Source organism: Canis lupus, chromosome 12 (genome assembly GCF_003254725.2).
Source record: "Canis lupus dingo isolate Sandy chromosome 12, ASM325472v2, whole genome shotgun sequence".
Lineage (NCBI taxonomy): Eukaryota > Metazoa > Chordata > Mammalia > Carnivora > Canidae > Canis > Canis lupus.
Window position 1 is genome coordinate 62,670,913 of NC_064254.1, and position 20,117 is coordinate 62,691,029.

General features: G+C 32.9%; 1 protein-coding gene and 1 long non-coding RNA gene across 6 annotated transcripts in view; one reads left to right on the forward strand and one right to left on the reverse strand.

Moving 5' to 3' along the window:
• The window catches only part of LIN28B (lin-28 homolog B), a 123,484-nt gene that overhangs the window by 7,339 nt on the left and 96,028 nt on the right, over positions 1-20,117 (forward strand). For 4 of the 5 annotated variants that reach the window (XM_035698040.2, XM_049092423.1, XM_035698041.2 and 1 more), the window contains one exon: positions 712-896. In XM_035698040.2, coding sequence (XP_035553933.1) covers positions 712-896 — 185 coding nt within the window. Of the gene's footprint in view, positions 1-245; positions 421-711; positions 897-20,117 lie in introns of those variants that run through there. The other variant, XM_025444686.3, reaches the window with a different exon arrangement.
• On the reverse strand, positions 872-14,890 carry LOC112658471 (uncharacterized). Its single transcript, XR_003135724.3, has 3 exons — positions 14,787-14,890; positions 6,170-6,237; positions 872-1,001 (listed from the first exon to the last, which is right to left on the reverse strand). It is a non-coding gene; the product is annotated as an uncharacterized LOC112658471 (long non-coding RNA).

Genomic DNA, 20,117 nt, shown 5'->3' on the forward strand with positions numbered 1-20,117 from the left:
TCCAAAAATGTTTTGTACCGCCCACACTGATTCACAACTTGAAAAGCTTTCAGGGGGCTATTGTTTGAATTGTTAGAGTGTGATTAAGCGCAGTTTCAGTTAGTGAGCCCAAGAAAACTTTTATACACCTGCCCCCTCCCCCATCCCACCCCAACTTTAATTGAAAGTTATTGGGGGGGGGGAGGGGAATGCACATTGCAAATAAGCCTGGGTTCGCCTGCTGCCGCATGTGCATTAACTAGCTCTAACCATCTTCACGATTTCTCTTTCCTCCTCGCGCCCCCAGGAGAGAATAGTTTGGCTGAGAATTTTCTCTTTGTAAGTGGGATCAGCGTTTACAGCAGCACTATGCAAGTAAAGTACCGCAGGCTGGGCTGTAAAAATGTGGCTGAAAAATGGACTTAAATGAAAAAAGTACACGTATGTACAGAAAAGTGGAAGTTGATGCGATCGATAGAACAGTGTGTGCCCCCCCCCCCCCCCCGGCTTCCCTCTTTAACCCTTTCATTTTAAATATTTTCTATGGAAGAAGATAAACCATTCACTTGAGTTTTCTATTTCCTTCCCCCACGCCCCGGTCAGTTTTTTTTTTTTGTTTTGTTTTGTTTTTTTTTGTTTTTTTTCCTTTCAATGAACGGTTTGGAAATACAGACTGACTTTTCTTTTCTTTTCTTTTCTTCTTTTTGTGTGTGTGTGTCCTGTTCTACTCAGGCGGGGCAAGCAAAGGTGGTGAAGAGCCCGGGAAGCTGCCGGAACAGACAGAGGAGGAATCCCAGATTTTGCACGGAACTGGCCACTGTAAGTGGTTCAACGTGCGAATGGGATTTGGATTCATCTCCATGATAAACCGAGAAGGAAGCCCCTTGGATATTCCAGTCGATGTGTTTGTACACCAAGTAAGCCAAACTTCTTTTCCCCTCTTCTTCTTCTTCTTCTTCTTTTTTTTTTTTTTTGGCCCCCATGTGCAGGAGTTGGTCAGCAGTTTTGTCAATGGACATACCCTAAAAGAGAAAAACCTTCCTTAGCAATCCTGAGTTAATCTGTTTTTTAGGGTAGGTGTAGGGTCCCCTTACTGGGTATCCTTTCCTAAACAGAAAAAGAGATCTCTTTGAAATTTCTCTGCCGGAGTGCTGCTTGTGACTCTATTAGCAAGTTCCTCCTCTTTATTCGACAGCAAAATTGCAGTAGTGTAGCTTCCGGTGTTCTCGGTTACAATATGCTCTGTCGCCTATGCCTAGTGAAGGAGTGGGGCAATGAATGAAGACGCAGTGGTCATTTTAAGTTTTTTTTTTTGTTTTTTTTTTTAATTGCTAGTATAAGAGATCTATGGGTCTCCTTATTTGAGATTTCTTTAGTCACAGTAGCTTACCCTATTACTTCATTTCTGCCTCCCAGAGAGTCATTTGTAGATTCAAGAAAAAAAATTGGTTTTTACAGTAAAATAAAATAGAACACTGTTGGCCTACTATGGATTTGAAGAAATGCCAAGAGAAGATGTTTGGTAATCAAACCTTTTAGAAATGTGCTCCCTTTTAGGGCATAGGTCCAAGGACACTGTCTCTTTAAGAAACCAAACTCAAAAAAACATGTGGCCAGCTGTGGCTCCAGTTTGTGTGTTTAAAATGTTCCAGTCTGCTACTTTGGGTAAATTTCCACCATTGCTTATATTGTGTTGTAATTTTTTGAGTTGCTTAAACACCAAACAGAATGTCCTTGCTTGTCATTTTCAGAGTTTTAACCCACAAACAAGTAAATTAATACCTTTTGCATTTTCACTCCTCTCTATTGCTTACCATAGTTAAAAAAAAACAAAAAACAACTTAAAATTTGCGAGCTTGATTATTTCATTGAAAGAAGTTGATTCTCTGTAAGGAATTCTTCGGGGTAAAACGAATTAAGACCAAAGATTTATTTTGGCTTGACATTTAGGTTTAAAAAATGGAATGAATGGCTACCAATACTACAGGTTGATTGACAGGAAATACTTAGTATATTTGCATAAAAAGTCTGTATTTTATTTGATACCGTGTTGCATGTTCCTGATAATATTTACAACCTCCTTTACTCCCTAAGGAATATCATCTTCAAATGAAGTATATAAACAATAGAAACATATGAAACCATTCTGTTTTGATCTGTTGTCCTGTGGTGGTTGGTTGCTTCCTGACCTTACTGTGTGGTGTATGTTTTCCTTTCCTAAGGGCCTGGCCATCATTATTGGCTGTTTACATGTGGAAGGATCAGCATAATCTGTGAATTGAAACAGGGTTTAAATACATAAATAGAAGTCCATAGACAGGCTACTGGATTTTATGCCTCCTACTTGATATTGCAAAATGAACCTACATTTTCTGCTTTTTTCCTCCCTAGACTGAATGATTGAAATCTTTGACAAATCCATTTTCTCTCAGGCTCTGGCTTTCCCCACTTTGAACCTTCTGTAGGTTGTTAAATTGTTCTTTACGATCTCATAAATTTGTTTTATAGATGAATGAAAAAAAATAGCCCTTTTCTTCTTTGATCACACCTTGTTATAATTTGGTTTCCTGTGTTTACCTTTTAATACATTCAAATATTAGACATTTTATTAACCAGTATTAATGTTTTAGAACCCCAAGACGTCCAAATTTAAGCCATTTAATTGGTTATATGTTGGTAAACATAAATATATCCACTGCATTATAAAATAGTATATTGCTGGAAAAGTTTTATTTACAGATAGTGAGTAATTTCTAGAGTATAAATGTTGATTATTAATATTAAACTTGCTTTACTCTTGTGCTACAAATCATCTATTTACTAATAAAACAGTATTAAAATGATGTATGAGCGAAAAATTCTCATAAAGTGTGTATATTTGTATTCTTACATTATTAGGGAGAAGTATGTAAAAAAGTCGATAAAACTTAACTATTAGCATTTTTGTGATATGAAAAATCAGGACAATGTTATTCTTTAAATTAAAATTAGAAAGTGATATTTCAGGGAATTTTTTTGGTGACTACAGTATTTGTTTTTTGAAGTATATCTCACTTTTTTCCTTAGGGAAAAATTACATAGATTTCAGTTGCTTTATTTTTTTTGTTCTTCCTGATTTTGATGCCTTAGTAGAGGAGTTTCTCTTATATTGAGACTCACATAATTTGCATATAAATCATATGAATCATTGTTTTGAACAAGTCAGGAATTCAACAGATTTTAGCCAGGCAATTGCAAGTAATAATTAGATGGTCATAAATGATGTGTGCAGGTATCATGTCAGCATCACTTACACAGGTTGCAATTCAGGATCATTAAACACAAGTTTTTAAAATACTTTTTAAATTATTATTTTACTGCTATTTTTAGTGTATGAGAATTTTTGAAAGCATACTATATTTAATATAAATTCAAATTAGATTTTCCATTATGTCTGTATACTATTTTGTTATGAAAGAATAAGCATTGTAGATAATTAGGAAGATTAAATATTCAACTGGACTAGTATCTACTCATTATTTTTTTTTTCTACTCATTATTTTAAATACATGGGATGGTTTTTTTTGTTTTCTGTTTTTTTGTTTTTTTGAGTCTTCAGAAAAGTACACGTGTCATTACATTTTTTTAAAAGTAATATGAAACATTTTTAATAGTATATATTTGGGGAAATAAAAAATAATTTTAGTTTAACATAATATTTAAAAATTTATGCCATGGCTACCAGTATTATTTTTCTTTAAAAAATATCGACTACATATATACTTCAATGATAAGTAAAATATGTAAGAATAAATAGGAATAGCAAAAAAATCTTGACTGCAAATAACTTCACATCAAGAGCAATTTAGTTACTATGAAACGAAGAGAATATATGCATGTTTTTTTTAAACAGCTGTGTATTCATAGTTACATAATTCTATTTAAAATTTGTTGGCAAGAATACAAACTTTCTTGTAATCTCTGGAATGTCACCACTTTCTCAAAAATAAATGAATTTAGGTGCTGTACCTTTCCTATCTCATTGATAAATGCAATGAGATTCTGTTATTTGAAGATGGTATATGACCATGGGTGGTTTTCATATGACTTCCTAATATTAACTTGTGATATAAATGATCACATGATTATGGGTTGGTAATGAATATATGTATTCTGACACATATTAATATGGAAACTTGATAGTGTTTAATAATAGTTTTAAAAACTTGCAAGAATATATAGATACTGTATTTTTGAGCTTTGTTACAGCTTATTGTTTCTGAGTTGTTCCTTAAAACATTTAATAACTAAAATTGGATAATTTTGATGATGATTTAATTTGTTGAATAGGATACATTTGTAGGAATTCCTTACCTTTGAGAGTCCAGTGTAAAGCACAGAGATTTGTCTCTCAATTGAAGTAAGAATATAATAGATTGTTAATACAGATTTCTAAGTGTAGGTTGCTACTAAGGTGATTTCACCAGTTAGAGTACAATTATTTTATAAGTGCTAATAAGTAATACTTCTTTTAGTTTATTGTTACTGATAGGATAAAAGTTAAAAACATGTACCACAGTTAGATTGTGGTATAATGTGTTTAAACTACCTGGAAAGGTCTCTTGAAATACAAACTTTGACAGAACTTAAATATTTAATGATAGTTTAGATGAGTCACATAGAAATTGAAGTTAGATGTTTTGGAGAAAGGCAATGTTACCCAATAACTACCTATTGATGTTTATTATCATTTAAGTTTTTCTTTACATAAATTTTGAAATTTATTTCCACGTCATTTCCTCACCCAATGAGATAAACTAAACTTTATTTTGTTGGGGTCGGGGGGATAGAATCCATTCTCCTTATTTTTCTCTCTTCAGCTCATTTGCATAATAATATTTTCTTTGCTTGTTCAGTTCTGTATCTGGAATTCTTTACCATCAGTGGTACAAATAATTTTTAATATAAATATGCCATTTATTTCACTATTTATGTAAGAATTCTTTTCAAAGAGTAAGAACAATTTCAAAATGACTGTAAATTTAGCTGCCATTGCTTGATAGGCATAAGTATTTATTAATAATTTGGTTTTGAATTCTTAATTTACATTTCAAGTATTGATGTTTTCTTCTTATGCTCTTTATTTTTGGTTTATACTTTGATTTTAATGGAAAACACACATATCCATATTATAATTTTATATATTTATATTCCTTTTATTTGCTCAGAAAACATATCAAAGCAACATATCAAGTAGAAGACAGAAGAATAATTACTGTTACTGAGATAAATTTAAAGCATTTTTATTAATGGCATAGGATATGAAAACATTTGGAGATGAACAGTTTTTAAATATATGAACATTTTATGTATTATACACAGTTCAATTGATGTAGTAGAGAGTTCATGTTTTAGTGATTATTATGCATTTTATGGAAACAGACTTACTCTAGTATGTTCATGTTTAAGGATTTTTTTCATGATATTTCATCATCAATTTATTAGCCATCTTTGTTTTTATCATAATTTAGCATATTTTCCATTTTTTCACATGCAGAATAGTTGTGATTATTATTCTTGGAGCTGTTGAAAATATGTTTCAAAAATTATTTAAACAAATCAAAGTCTTAGAAATAAAAAAAAATGTGGTCATGTAACAATTATAGCTCATTTGTTAGTGAGTTATACATTATAATATTTTGAAAATGGCTCCTAAAGCTACCAAGATTTCAAGATGACTTGCCTAGCTGACCAATTTGGAAGAATCCCAAATGAAATGTGTTAAAGTCTTTAATCATAAAAACACACATAAAGACATTTAAATAAAAATTTTATGACTTATTATTATCTTAAAAGCTAATAGATACTTTCCTTCTGATTTTCAAATGCCTGGTTCATTTTCAAGACCCATTTTTTTGTTTACTTCTAAAAAGATATTTTTATTCTAATTCAGTTTAAACATGGAGTGTGAATTGGGCACATATTTAAGATAGTCTTCCTCATATTAAATACTATTGATGAATACCAACTATACTTCAGTAAAAATGAATCAAGATTATTGTCATAAGTTTTAAGTATTTTCCTCTTACTTTTTCATTCTTTTTTTTAAAGGCTGTTCATAAAAAATGAAGGCAGTAAATCAAATAATTGTTTTTTAAACAAATATGTGAGAGACTACTTACAAGTATTTAGCATGGCAACTTTAACCTACCTTTACTGAATCTTAGAGTTCTTGTATTTCATAAGTTAAAGACTTCTTTCTTGCCTGTATTCAGCATCCTAGATAAAAAGTGAGATCGTTGTTGTAAATTTTGTTGCTTTTGGGCAGGAATGAAGCCTGATTATTTAAACTTGCCAGAATTCTTTCTGCTCAGAAATTACATGGATATTGCAGATAGTTTTGTGTATCTTAACTGAGTAGTCCTTGTGGTTTTGTGATTAACCTAAAAGTTACTAGTTAAAAATATGGTGTGCTGTGTTTTTTTATTTCCAATCGAAGTATAATCTAAACAAAGTGAGGGATTTCTGATTAATTAAACTGAAAATGTATTGCTTTAAATATGATATTTCTTTGATTTGATTTGGAACTACACATGAAATAGTTATTATTATCAATTCTTTATATCTTGATATATTTCTCACTGAATTTTAAGTGACAAGAAATTCAGCTTGTTCAATATATATATTACAATGGCATTGTAACATATACAGTCCATAAGAAACTTCTATGGTTTATATTCTTCTCTAAAATAATGTGATTATAACATTTTCTAATATCAAGACAGTAACATACTTAAGAAAATACATTTTCAATAAAATACACTGCAGATCAGTGGGGTACATTTAGAAATTATCTTTTAATGAGTACTTCTATCAAATAAGTAACAAAAGTAAAATAAGTAACAAAATAAGTAACAAAAATTGCATTTTGATACATGAGGATTGATTTTATTTTCTATCTAGCAACAAAATGGAAATTTATCTGAAAATGAAAGCCTTCTCCACCCAGTTTCTAAATATTTGGCAATTTGGAAATGCTGTCTAACCTAAGATTTACAGATAATTGATATATTTAATTTTATCTTTTTTTTATATAATCCGCGGCAAATTGGAGTCATTAATACCTCACTATTCCAGGTGTTGTATAAATTGTGTATCAAGTGTGTGTTTAATAAATAAACTAAAATGTTAAACTAGTCCTTACCACAATAAAATCACAGATAAGTTGTTTTCAGTGGCATATATTCATGGTAGAAAATTAAATTGATACCTTTTTTAATGTGCCCTCTTTAAAATTGGGCACAATGTGCTATATAATGTTAATGGCTTAATTTCCCTTACAGTGAAATACAAAGCATTTAATTATAATTTTATGGCATGTAATATTGCTTAATATTGTTTAAAATATCAGGATATAAATCAAGACTTGGAAGTGATTAGTTATACTGGTTGTTTTAATAGTTTGTTTTATTATTAGATTCCGTTGTATATATCCAGTTTGTGTATTCTTTAGTATAAGTGAAGGAATAAATACTATTTTAAATAGATCTGCTGTGGTAATTTAATACTTGTCTATTACAAATATTTAATCCTTGTGAGATACTGTACAGTAGTATAGCTTCTGGTCAAATAGATCAGTATTCAAATCCCAATTTATTGATTGTAGGGGAAATGAGTTACCTTGTCAGTGTCTCAGGGTCCCATAAAGGGAGGGGACAAAACAATAACCATTTTTGTATAGGGTTATTATGAGGATTAAATGTTACTAAACATGTAAAGCATTTAACACTGAGCCTGGGATATAGTAAGGGCTCAGTGATGTTTGTTGTACATGGTTACTATTTCTAAGAAGTAGTAGTCTGGTAGGCTAAGGGGTAGAGCATAAGAAATGAAGTTTTGGATTTGGCTCTGCCACTTGGTGGTTTTCTTACTTTTGGCTAGTCACTTCCTCCAAGCTTCAGTGTTCCCATGGGTGAAATGTGTTCAATAATGTCTTTTCTCCCTATTTTTCAGGGCTAGGGTAAGAGTTCATTGAGGTAGTATACATGAAAATAATTTAAGAATGTAACAACACTAGGTTTTAGTTTTAATCTTTATTAGACTACTATATTTTTATTAATACTCTCACCATATAACTCGTCAGAATTTTCAAAAGATAAGTAAGCTCATCTCATTTATTTTTTGGCCTTGTCTGCTTTTCTTGAGGTATAATTTATATAGAATAAAATTCACCAGATTAAAGCATACTGTTAGATGAGTTTTGACAAATTATGTAACCACCACCACAGTCATGATGCAGAACACTTCATCACCCCCAAAAAGTTCCCTTGTGTCCATTTGTAGTCATTCACCCTTGAAGACAAGAGGTTTAGTTGTTCTATATGATTATTGATATGTCATAGTAACTGGTTAACTGACGTGGCTCTTTTTAACTTTGTCACCTTAGACATAAGCTACAACTCAGTATCCTTTATTAGATACACTCCACACTTATTTTGATGTTTTCTTTTGTTCCTCTTTATAGTTATTTCTGCTTGCCTTTTCATTTGTAGTTTCTGTGTTTGTAAAAGTAAAATTAATTAATATACATTTCACTCATCTTCCGTCATTTCATTTATCCTTATGATACTTTTTCATGCAGTATAAACTCATTGCTTACCTAAAGGGCATATTAGGCTTATTGATGCATTTCTTGTTAGAAATTTAATGAAGTTCTATGTCAACTGAGTAAACATTCTTAGAGCTGTAAGTTGACAAGATGGTTTATTGCATAAAAGTACTAACTTTTGAGAAAATGGTTAGTTAGAAAAATTTCTGGTTCCATATCCAAGTATTTTTCTATTGATCACATAGTAAGTGTAAAGCACTGTTGGGTGATAAAGATTTAAGAGTTTGCTCTCCAGTTTGCTATATGTTATTTTCTTCTTTTTAGCAAACTTTTTAATAAGATTTTTCCAATTCTCATTCTTTTCACTCGAGGTATAAAAGCAATGGGTCATTTTTTTCCCATCACCCACTCACTTTCTTATGAAACCTACTTTTGTAGCTTCTACCCATTTAATTTGGGGAAAACTATCAGAAAATAGTAAATGTTAGTTTTCAAATTTTGAGCTAAATACAGTGATTTCTCATCAGTCTTAAAATACCTAATTTTTAGATTTTATATGTAGAAATTGTCTTTATTAATGTTTAGAATCATTTCACTGTGCTATTAATGACACACTTACTACTGCTTAAACCTTTTTGTTAAAACAATCTACTTTTTAAAATCAAACCCACTTTCATTTACTACTTTATTAATCTTAACGTTAACATTTACTTCAGAATCTTTTAAGTTTGCTCATAACTTTAAGGTTTTTGTTCAGTTTTATTGTGCTGTATTATCTAAAGATTCTGTGTAAAATTCAAAATGAGTCTACTCTGGCCATGGTTTCTTCATGATCATTTATTTCCTTAAGCTTTGTAAGCAGTTGCCTAGGCTGTTACTAATAAGTAGCTATGGTGTTCCTAAATACTATGATGCCTAAATTCTTTTAACATTTTCTTCATTCAGATGAATTCTTTATCCTTAGTTGAGACTGTGATAGAAGTGTAACAACATAAATTCTATCCATTGCTTTTAAAAAACTTACTGGATCGTTGATATATTGTAGAGCTCTGAATGAGTTCTATCAACTGCCTTTTTCCAAAGTATGTTTTTAATAATACATCATTTTGCTTATAGAATGGAAACACTGGTACTTGGGAGACTAATTCCACTTTGAACAACTTCGTTAAATAGATTAAATGATACTAGAGACACATACCTAACACAGTTCTAAGTCCCACATTTACGAAGATAAATGAATAAATTTGTTTTCAGTTTTAACAAATAAAAAAAACTTCTTTTTTAGGATTGGTTAAACTGTGAATCTGAAATTTAATCCACAGTATCAAACTCATTTATTTAGCTCTGTAATTAAAATTTTTAGTTGAATACTAAATCTAAGGACAGTTGTATTTGCACGTTTGCCCCTTTCACTGTTTCCTCCCCCATGCCATTGAAGAATTTTGAATGGTGAGGAATTTGCGCCCTTTGGCTCAGGTTGCAGACCCACTTGATCAAGCCAGAGAGGCTGGGGTCAGAACTATTCATTGCTTATCTTTTCCTTGGGCCACTTGTAAATCCTGCCTTTCTGCTCTGTAAAAAATCTCTTTCTATTAGACTTATAATAAAGCCTGGAGTATAAAAATGGGCATAGTAGCTGATGCTTGATTGTGATTCTGCGTGGGTTAATTTCACTAATTTAGAAGTTTTTCATTGCGTTGCAACTTATTCGTATAATTTTATTTAAATATATGTTATTTCATAAGATACTTAAAAAAGCACCCATTGGTATTGAAAGTGCAGTGATATTCTATCTTAGGTTGAGATTTTACACTTTTGAAATGTAGTGGTTACTTTTAAAAATTGAATTAGTTAATTTCAGTCAGCTCTATAAAAAGTCCCATAGTATTTATTTTGTTTTGATGTATTTAATTTCTGGTATTTATACTGACACTTAAAATTTGCTTGAATTATAGTACAAGTTTATGAACTGAATAGTGGTGTGAATACTTTAAATATAGAACCAGATTTAAACAAACACAAAACACTTTGTTCTTATCTCTGCATCCCTTAAAAGTATACAGCTCTGGTTCAGGACCTCAGGACCACCCATCACCCTGGACATTGGATACTCCTATTTATTCAAGAAGCTTGTGAAGTATCTGTGTGCTGCCTGGTGGGGGATGGTGTGTGTATCAGTGTAGGGGATCACAGTTAGGTGATTTTACCCCAACAAAAGCAGCAAAATTATTTATAAACTGAATTCTGTCCCTGTAGAATTTTCTAGTTGTGAAAACTATCTTACATTAAATGCTTCTTATTTTCTGTAAGCTTTGGTTACAGTTTTCACATTTTTGATGCTTTCAGAAGGTTAAAGTGGGCCCCCATTAAGATTAACCTCAATCCATTACAGCTTTTTGGCTTGCAGGCCCCACCCATTGGCCTTGGATAGCTAATACCGAGCTTTTGTTTCTTCCTGTAGAAAGGAAAGGAAAGAAAACTGTTCTTTCTCTTTCATTGTGCAAGTCACGTGACTTCCCTTTTGGTTAGTTACAGATAGGTTGGAAGTGCATCTCAAAAGGAGTAAGATATCAAAGTTTTATGTTTGTATGAAATATTCATTGAAATATTTATTGAATTCATGTGTTTTATGACATTAAAATATTTGTTTTTGAACAACTATACCTCAGTTTACATACATGTAAACTGTTGTCTTTTTAGGAAGCCAAGAAGGTTACTAAATAGATGTTTAAAATAATACTCATCTTTTTATCTACATTGTTGTACTTTCGCAGTGTACTTATTTTTCTATTATTGTTTAGCATCATTTGAATTGTTGCTTATTTCTCAGAACTCATGGTGTAAAGAAAGTAGGAATGGTTGGGATGATTTAGCAAGGAAAAATTGCTGGTAGGAAAAAAGAAAGAAATGTGGTACAGGACTGTGTGTAAATATAGGAAGAAATTAATTGGTCACATTTTCTGTTACTCTTTCATCTAACCTTTCAGTAATAATAAGCAGTATAGGTAGCTGTTTGGGAGAAAATGCTCTCTAGCTCTTAGGCTATTAATATCAATGGACAGATACTTTATTATGAAGTTAGATGATGTGACAAAAATGTTGATATTTAGTTCTAATTTGGTGATTTAGTCACTATGTTGTGATTTTAGTATGAATCATGAAATATTTAATCTTACGGTTATTTTAATTTGCTCTTAAGCTATCTTTTGAAATATTTAATTTCTATTTTAGTAAACAATATAGCTATCACTAAATAATAAGTAAAATATTTGAAACAATGGTAGTTTTAAAAGAGAATCTTCTCAAGGATTTTTAAAATACAGTGTTCTTTGGCCATGATATTTCTAAGCATGTAAATACTTTAAAAAGACTTGTGAGGAGAATACTTAAAATCTAAGGTACATTTTTATTTAAAATACTATATTTCAGTAAAATGTTCCAGACTGTTGTTCCATAGAAAAGCATTGTTTCTTACATTTTTATAGTCTTGTGGGTCTTAAAGAGCAATGTGATATTTAATCCTATGATTTTGTTATCAATCCACGGTAACTTGGTTAATTAGATTTCAAAATACGAAACATTTATTGAGATATATAAAGCTTCTCAAGTTTCTATTAATAATGGGGGGTATATCAGCTTTTCAATAACTAGGATCTGGCATGAAGTTGGTAATTAATGTGGTTGGTCCATGCTTTATTGACATTAAAATTTATAGCAAGTGATTTATTTTGCATGTGCTTTGAGCTGAATATTTCAGTTTCTGTTTAATTAATGTAAATATTTATTGACATTTATTTTAACGTTTAAATTGTCACAGAAATTTTACTTTTGGGAAAGGCTTAGGATATTAAAATTTTCAATTCGGTGGTCTTCTTCATATACATTTGGGTTACAAGCTATTCATAAAACACCAAAGCTATTATTAAGTATTTGAATCTAGTATTGATATTTATTGTAGAAGTAATCTTATATTGCATGTTAATGTCACTGTAAGTTTAAAATAAAAATATTAACAAACAAAAGCCTACTTTAAAAAAATGCTACTGGGTTTTTTTGTGTGTGTACTACATGCTTTTTTCTTCCTACTCTTCAAACAAAATTTGATATTAGAAGGTGAAAGGTTGAGTGTTTTCCTTTTATAATTCTGTGTTTTCCTCCTGCAAAAAATTTTTCAACTTGTGCAGAGAACAGTAATTTTTAAAATGAACATGGGCTTTAAGTGACTTCATGTTTGTTTAAAAGTATAAGGCTCATTGGTGGGAGTAATACCATTTGGGGTATTGCTACTTATTTTCATGTGGGTTACTATATGGTTCATTAATGAATTTTCTTTTTCCAAAAATAAACTTCATAATAAAAGAGAAAATAATTTTTTTAGTCATTGAAATACATGAAAGGCCAAGTAAATACAGACATTTATTTCAGTGCCTATTCTTTATTTTGGGGTTTCATGTTTATTTTTGCAAAGACATTCTGATTTTAAAAATGTTAACAGATAATGTTTGGGAAATTGCCTTGTTAGGTATTGACCACTTTTCCATCCTTTCTGTCTTTACCTTTAAAAGTATCTGGTTGCTATTAAACCAATACTATATGTAAAGGTAATCCAGAACTTCCTGTGAGATTCAATGTTTGACATATATTCAGTTTCCCAAATTTACAAAATCTGAATTTTTTTTGCAAAATCTCATAAAGCATAGGAAAATGTTTTCAGAGTAAGATTTTAAGACAATAGAGTTAATTATTTTGACTTACATTAAAAAAACTAGCTGTAAATTGAAAAAAATTACTCAAAATATTTAAAGTGCTATGTTGTTCCCAAATTATTCCCTGTCCTAACATTATCATTTGATCTGCCACTAGGAATCATGAAGGCTCTAAGGGGACTCTCTCTTTAGTGTCCTTCTTCCCTTGTTTCTCCCCTCCCCCTCCTTTTGCACCTTCGGGAAGGAAGCCTGGGGCCCTAGCTCTAGAGATACCAGGAAAAAGCAATCACTCAGCACAAAATGTCTGTCTTTAGCAGAAGTATCATCCCTTGGAGAAGAGGATGGTTGAGAAAAGGTTAATAACAGATAAAGAGTTTTTCAAATTTACTCTAAGTTAATTTAAAATTTGTTTTTGGGACAGCTGGATATTTCTGTTGTTACTGGAAAAGAAGTCTACTTTGTTTAGGCATTATAGCAAAGTCGAACCTCGTCCTTCACACTTTACTTAGCTTTGGTTAAATCTTTTGTATCTTATCTCTTGGCTGTTGCCAGTGATTTTCCTCACATTGAGGAGGACCATGAGTTATAAATAAAAGCAATGGGTGAATAGGTAATTTTAACTTTTCTAAACACTTAACTGATATTTGTGGCATTTACCTAAATTTCCTAAGAAAGTATATATGAAATGTTTTACTCTGCATCGCCTGTCATCTTAAAGATAACATCTTTGTGTGTAACATATTTTTGCTTAGAGGAGGACTTTTGAATCACAAATTGAATCATAAAATAGGCTAACAGTGAGAATAAATTGATAATGATAGATCTAGAAATGTAATTATTTACTTCCTTAGAGAGATTGTTCACAAAATCTCTTTTTTTCTCCCCAAGATGAACAAAAAAATGCAGATTCAGTGGGGTAAACAGTATAAAATGTAATGTAAGATTGCCGAAGGGCCCAAATTTCTTTCATTGTACTAAGAGATATTTCTGCCAGCATTTCTTCATCTTGAAGGGCAATCCCTTACTTGCTGAGTTGTACATGAATTTTTTAAGTCTCTTCTACTTGTTGATCCTGGGTTGAAAAACTTAAGCAAAAGGATGATGGAATCTCACAATTAGCTTAGTGAGGATTTTAGAAGTCATATTTTAAATCTGACAGGTGATAAACGTAATAGTAAATGATAATGTAAAATTAAATATTACATAATACTTAGTTTTTTTAATACTTAGGTTTTAAGGAATGAACCTAAGATATTGAAAATTTTAAATATTATGTACTTAAGGGCAAATATAAAAATATAATAGCAAATATCTTTCAGGTAATATAAAATTGGTAAGTATAAGCAATCTTTTTATACAATAATTTCAAAAATATAGTTAGAATGCAATCATATATTTCTTTCTACTGTCCAGCCCCCCTCCAGATAAACATTTATGTTTGTTTTGGTTTTTAGTTGCTTGCTAATATTAAGTTCCCACTACTGCATGCCTGGGGATAGACTCTATTTTGTTACCGTTTGGTCCTATGTGTCAGTCATCCCCAAGCCACTGGTGAATCTCCCCTCAACCAGTGCTTCTGTTCTGTCAACACAAGAGAGCCCTTCAGCTATAGTCAATCAGTATTGTAGCAATGATGGTAATTGTGACATCATTTACAATGACACAGAATGATAACAATAGTTATCGTATAGCTTTTATAGAGTGCATGTGCCAAGAACTATACTAAGCATTTTGTATCCATTGAATTTTCACAACTGTGAAAGAGAGTTACTATTATTTTCTTATTTTTTATACATGAAAAAATGACCTTAGAATGGCTAATTGCCTAATTTCATGCAATTGAGCCAGCAGTATGATTCCAGAGCTATGCTCTTAGGTTCCAGCAACATTTTTAGCTGCTTAGATTTTATATTAATGTGCTTATCTTTTGCTAAGTGCTGGAGATTCAATTATGAGCAAAATTCAGACAGGGATTCTGATTTCAGGTTGCTTGAAGAACAGTAGGGGAGACAGTCCAGTCACACAAATGAAAATAAAAACCACTGTGAGTGCTATCAAGAAAAGGTTCATGGTGCTGTAAGTCTAACTGTGAGGAACCTGACCTAGTCTTTCGGTCAGAAGACTTCTTTGGGGCAGTAAATTTGTGATGAGGGATGAAGAATGAGAAGACAAAGAACAAAGAAAAGGATATTCTAATAGAGGAAAGGAGTTGTATGTAGGCAGGAGGGAAAATGGAACTTTATTGGACACTATAATGATTATTAAGATCATTAATATCCAGTCTCTGTCTTTAAGAAGCATGCAGTTCTGTGTGTGTGTGTGTGTGTGTGAGAGAGAGAGAGAGAGAGAGAGAGAGAGAGAGAGAAAGATCTGAGAGAGACCAACAGTTACAATAGTGGTAAATGCTAAGATAACAGCATTAGGGTAGGAATTGCCCATTCTTTTAGCAGCAGGGAAGGCTTTACAAATAGAGACCATTTGAGATTGGCCTTGGAAATACCTAGAGAACTGCCAGCCTCTGAGGGCATTACGTATTATAAATGTGCAAAGATGTGGACAGGTGGAAAGAGCCTCTTGGAAAGACCAGTGTGCAGCTCTGCTACTGGGTGTTTGATGTGTAGAAGGAGCAAGGAAAGGGGGTGGAAGATGACGTTCAAGCCAAGGCTGGGCCAGCTTGTGATCAGGCAAGTGTATCTACCTTTGGTCCTTACCTTGGACATAGGTATTTGTGAATTTTTAAAAAATACTCGCTCTCCTCCAGAGCTTTATTGCCTGTTACTTTTCTTATTTTTAAAAATTTTTTTTGTTTTATTTATTTATTCATGAGAGAGAGAGAGAGAGACAGAGACACAGGCAAAGGGAGAGGCAGGCTCCCTGCAGGGAGCCTGACTCAGGACTCGATCCCGGGACCCCAGGATCACTGGAATTAGAATCTGTCACTGTAAACATAACCTGTTCGTCTTTGTCTTTTTCCTTTGCACAGATAGGACTTTGTCTTTTCCCTAAATTCCTCCTACATTCACTTTTGGAAATCTTGCCATCTTTCAGATTCCAGCTCCAGATTCAGGTCCTTCTTTTCTGAGGCCTTTCCTTATTTTAACTAGAATTTCTTAATTCCTCCTTATGAACTCAAAACTCTTTATAAATAATGGGTCACTTGTCATACATTGTATTCTGTTATATCTTGTTTTGTTTCTCCTACAAAATTGTAAACTCGGGGGATCCCTGGGTGGCTCAGCGGTTTAGCGCCTGCCTTTGGCCCAGGGCACAATCCTGGAATCCCGGGATCAAGTCCCACATCAGGCTCCTTGCATGGAACCTGCTTCTCCCTCTGCCTGTGTCTCTGCCTCTCTCTCTCTCTGTGTCTATCATGAATAAATAAATAAAATCTTTAAAAAAAATTGTAAACTCGGAGCACCTGGATGGCTCAGTCGGTTATGCGTCTGACTCTTGGTATGGCTCACGTCATCTCAGGGTGGTGAGATCCAGCCCCATGTAGGGCTCCATACTGGGCAGGGGGCCTGTTTAAGATTCTCTCCCTGGGGTGCCTGGGTAGCGCAGTTAAGCCACTGCTTTCGGCTCAGGCCATGAGCCCAGGATTCTGGGATCAGCGGGGAGCCTGCTTTTCCCTCTGCCTCCACCTCTCTCCCTGCTTTGTATGCTCGCTGTCTCTGTCTCTCCCTCTCTCTCTCTCAAAAAAAGAAAAAAAAAAAAGAAAAAAAAAAGATTATCTTTCTCCCTTTGGCTCTCCCCACCCCGTTCACACATGTTCTCTCTCCCTCAAATAAATAAACTCTAAGGGGAATTGTTTTACCAAATTTTGTATTTCCTATAATACATAGGTGTATGCTTTTCATATAATTCCTACTCATAAACATTTCTTTAATAATGAAGAAAGCACATTAGATTAGGAACATTTTCCCCTATCTTCCATTGGATATAAAGATATGGCTTACTTAAAAATAAAAAAAAGGTATGGCTTATAGGGAACTAACAATTCTTATTGACCAAGAGAGCATATGCGAACTCATAGTGTTCAATTTATTTTTATTTCCCTTTTATATGTCACTCTTAATGTTCATTATATGTTATGTATGGTAGACTCTGCACTTCTGGGCCCAGAATACTTTTGGGTTTCTGTACCCAAACCCTTAGCAGAAAAAGATGGTGGTGTCTGTGCTGTATTTATTACCATAGTTTATTGCTAAGTCTAAAGTGTCTGCAGTTTATTGGAGGGGAAGGACTAACCTGTTAATTCTTTTCTTAAATCCAGAGAAAATTGACATGGGTGTTCAATAAATATTTTAAGAGTCAACATCATTAGGGAGATGAGAATGATATTATTTTTTTCTTTGAGAATGATATTAAATGTAAAGAGTGGAGACCTTGTAGTAAGATAGAACTGGGTTTGAATCCCAGCTCCAGTGCTTTCTAACTGTTTGAATTTTGTCTCATTACCTGAACTCAGATTTCCTAGCTATAGAAATCAGGTAGCAGTACTAATTTTACAGGGTTGTGAGGATTTGAGTTAATGTAGTTTAAGTGCCTAGCCTCATGCCTGAAAGGGGAGTACCAGGTATCCTGACTGTTCTCTTTTTGTTTTTTTTAACTTAAAGAAAAAAAAAAAACATAGATAATGCTGCAATTGATATAATGCAGAAAAAAATATATGGGATAAGGGTTGGCAGGGCTCAAACTTAGCAGATAAACGAAGACTACCCACACACTATAAAACATAATGGAGAAAAATACAGTTATCTACATCTTTGTTCATAACGGAAGTAAAGAGCATAATGAATGCATGTCCGTTTCTCAAGTAGAGGATGGGGCTGGTCTGTCTTGATATCTGCTTGTGTGAAAAAGATCTAAGTTTTTTGTTGTGGAAGCTGTGGGTTGTATACCCAGCATCCATTTCTTCCTTCCATCCTTCTGATCAAGACCCCACTTCTTTGGTTTATGTATTCATCTCTGCCTTTCTGTGTCCCTGGGAACAATGACTCCATCTCTTTCTCCTAAAAACTATTTTAAGTCCAGGAGCAGGGATGAGACTTAAGTTGGCTTAATCAGTCACGAGGGAGCAGTTTTTTACATTGTACTGTTATAAGACTTACTGTTCTTTTACTTCTGTGACTCTTACCTTCTCTCTCCCTTTATTCTATTTCCTTGGGTAAAACTTGCACCAGTAACAATTTCTTTGATATGTACTGAGTTCCAGTTTGGAGGACAAGCCTCTTACGCTTTCTCATCTCAGGATTTACACCAAATTGACTTACTTGGATATGAAAATGTAGTATCATTTCTAACTCATGACTCTTCTTTTATCCCCCACGTCCAATCAGTAATTTTAAAAATAATCTTAAAATGCCATACAACTTCTGACCATCTATACTTGAGGTCTTGATCAGAGCAGAGTCTTGATTAGGCTGCTCTTATGTTAGTACCTAAAAGAATATGCACCTGAAAATTAGGCCAATTAGATGAAGAAGCTTTGGGGTATGGTATGACTTGATGTTAGGGCCTTCCACTGGTGAGCTTCTGCAGGTAGATCACTCCTCAAAGGGAATCTGATGGTAGGCAGTCTAATCAAGACTTAGCTTCATCAGTTTATTCAACAAAAATTACTGAATACCTAATAGGTGAGCTATAGCAATAAGCAAAACAAAATGAATGAAAACATCTGCTCTCATGCACCAACTCCCACTTCCCATCTCTTTCTGCTTTCTATCTTATCTCCACTGTGAAAAATAGGAACATAGACTAACCATATGAAGTATAAAATAGAGCATCTTTAAGTTATTAAAAATCTCACAGTAATATTTGAACTCTGGAAATCAGTTTCAGGAAAATTGGACCATAAGGAACAAAGTAAAAGAAGGTGTTTTATTTGGAGAGAGAAAGAAAAAAATATTAATGAGATAACTCTAAGTCTGAATTCTACAGCATTCTAAAAATTATTTTCTGAGGTACATATGGTGGTATTTTTAAGGAAAAGTATAGGTTAACGATCCACAGGGGACTTTCTCAGCCTTGGCCCTTAGGGTCAGGTTGGACCTTTTGGCCCAGGTATTTTTTGCTGTAAGGGCCTATCCTGTTCTTTATAGGATGTGAGGTAATATCCCTGACCTCTACCCACTAGATGCCAGCAGTACACTTCCCCAGTTGTGACAACCAGAAATGTCTCCAACATTGCTAAATGTCCCCTGGAGGGCAAAATTGCCACTATTTAAGAGCCTCTGATTTAATGACTTTGGTAAGTGCTTTACCAAATGTATTAGGCTTCATAATTAATCTTATAATCTTTTCCTCACACAGAAATATAGTCTAAAATGATTTTATAAGGTCTAGATATTTGGGATAGGAAATTACTGTTAAATTCATATTTAAGTAACATAATGGACTGAAAGCTAAATATGAAACATTTTAACATTCTGAGTTTTAGAGTGTTATCTTTTATATTCTAATTATAGATGTAGTACATGTTGAGTATTGAAATTTAGACAAAGAATATAAAAATCAGGGATCCCTGGGTGGCGCAGCGGTTTAGCGCCTGCCTCTGGCCCGGGGCGCGATCCTGGAGACCCGGGATCGAGTCCCACGTCGGGCTCCCTGCATGGAGCCTACTTCTCCCTCTGCCTGTGTCTCTGCCTTTCTGTCTCTCTCTATGTGACTATCATGAATAAATAAATAAAATCTTTAAAAAAAAAAAAGAATATAAAAAATCACTTACTATCCCATCACTTAAGGAAAATTACTGCTTATTAACTTACTGTATTTTGTTTTACTGTTTTTCTTTGTAACTTAAATTCTAGTTTTGAATCATTTACTTTTTTTATTTATTTTTATTT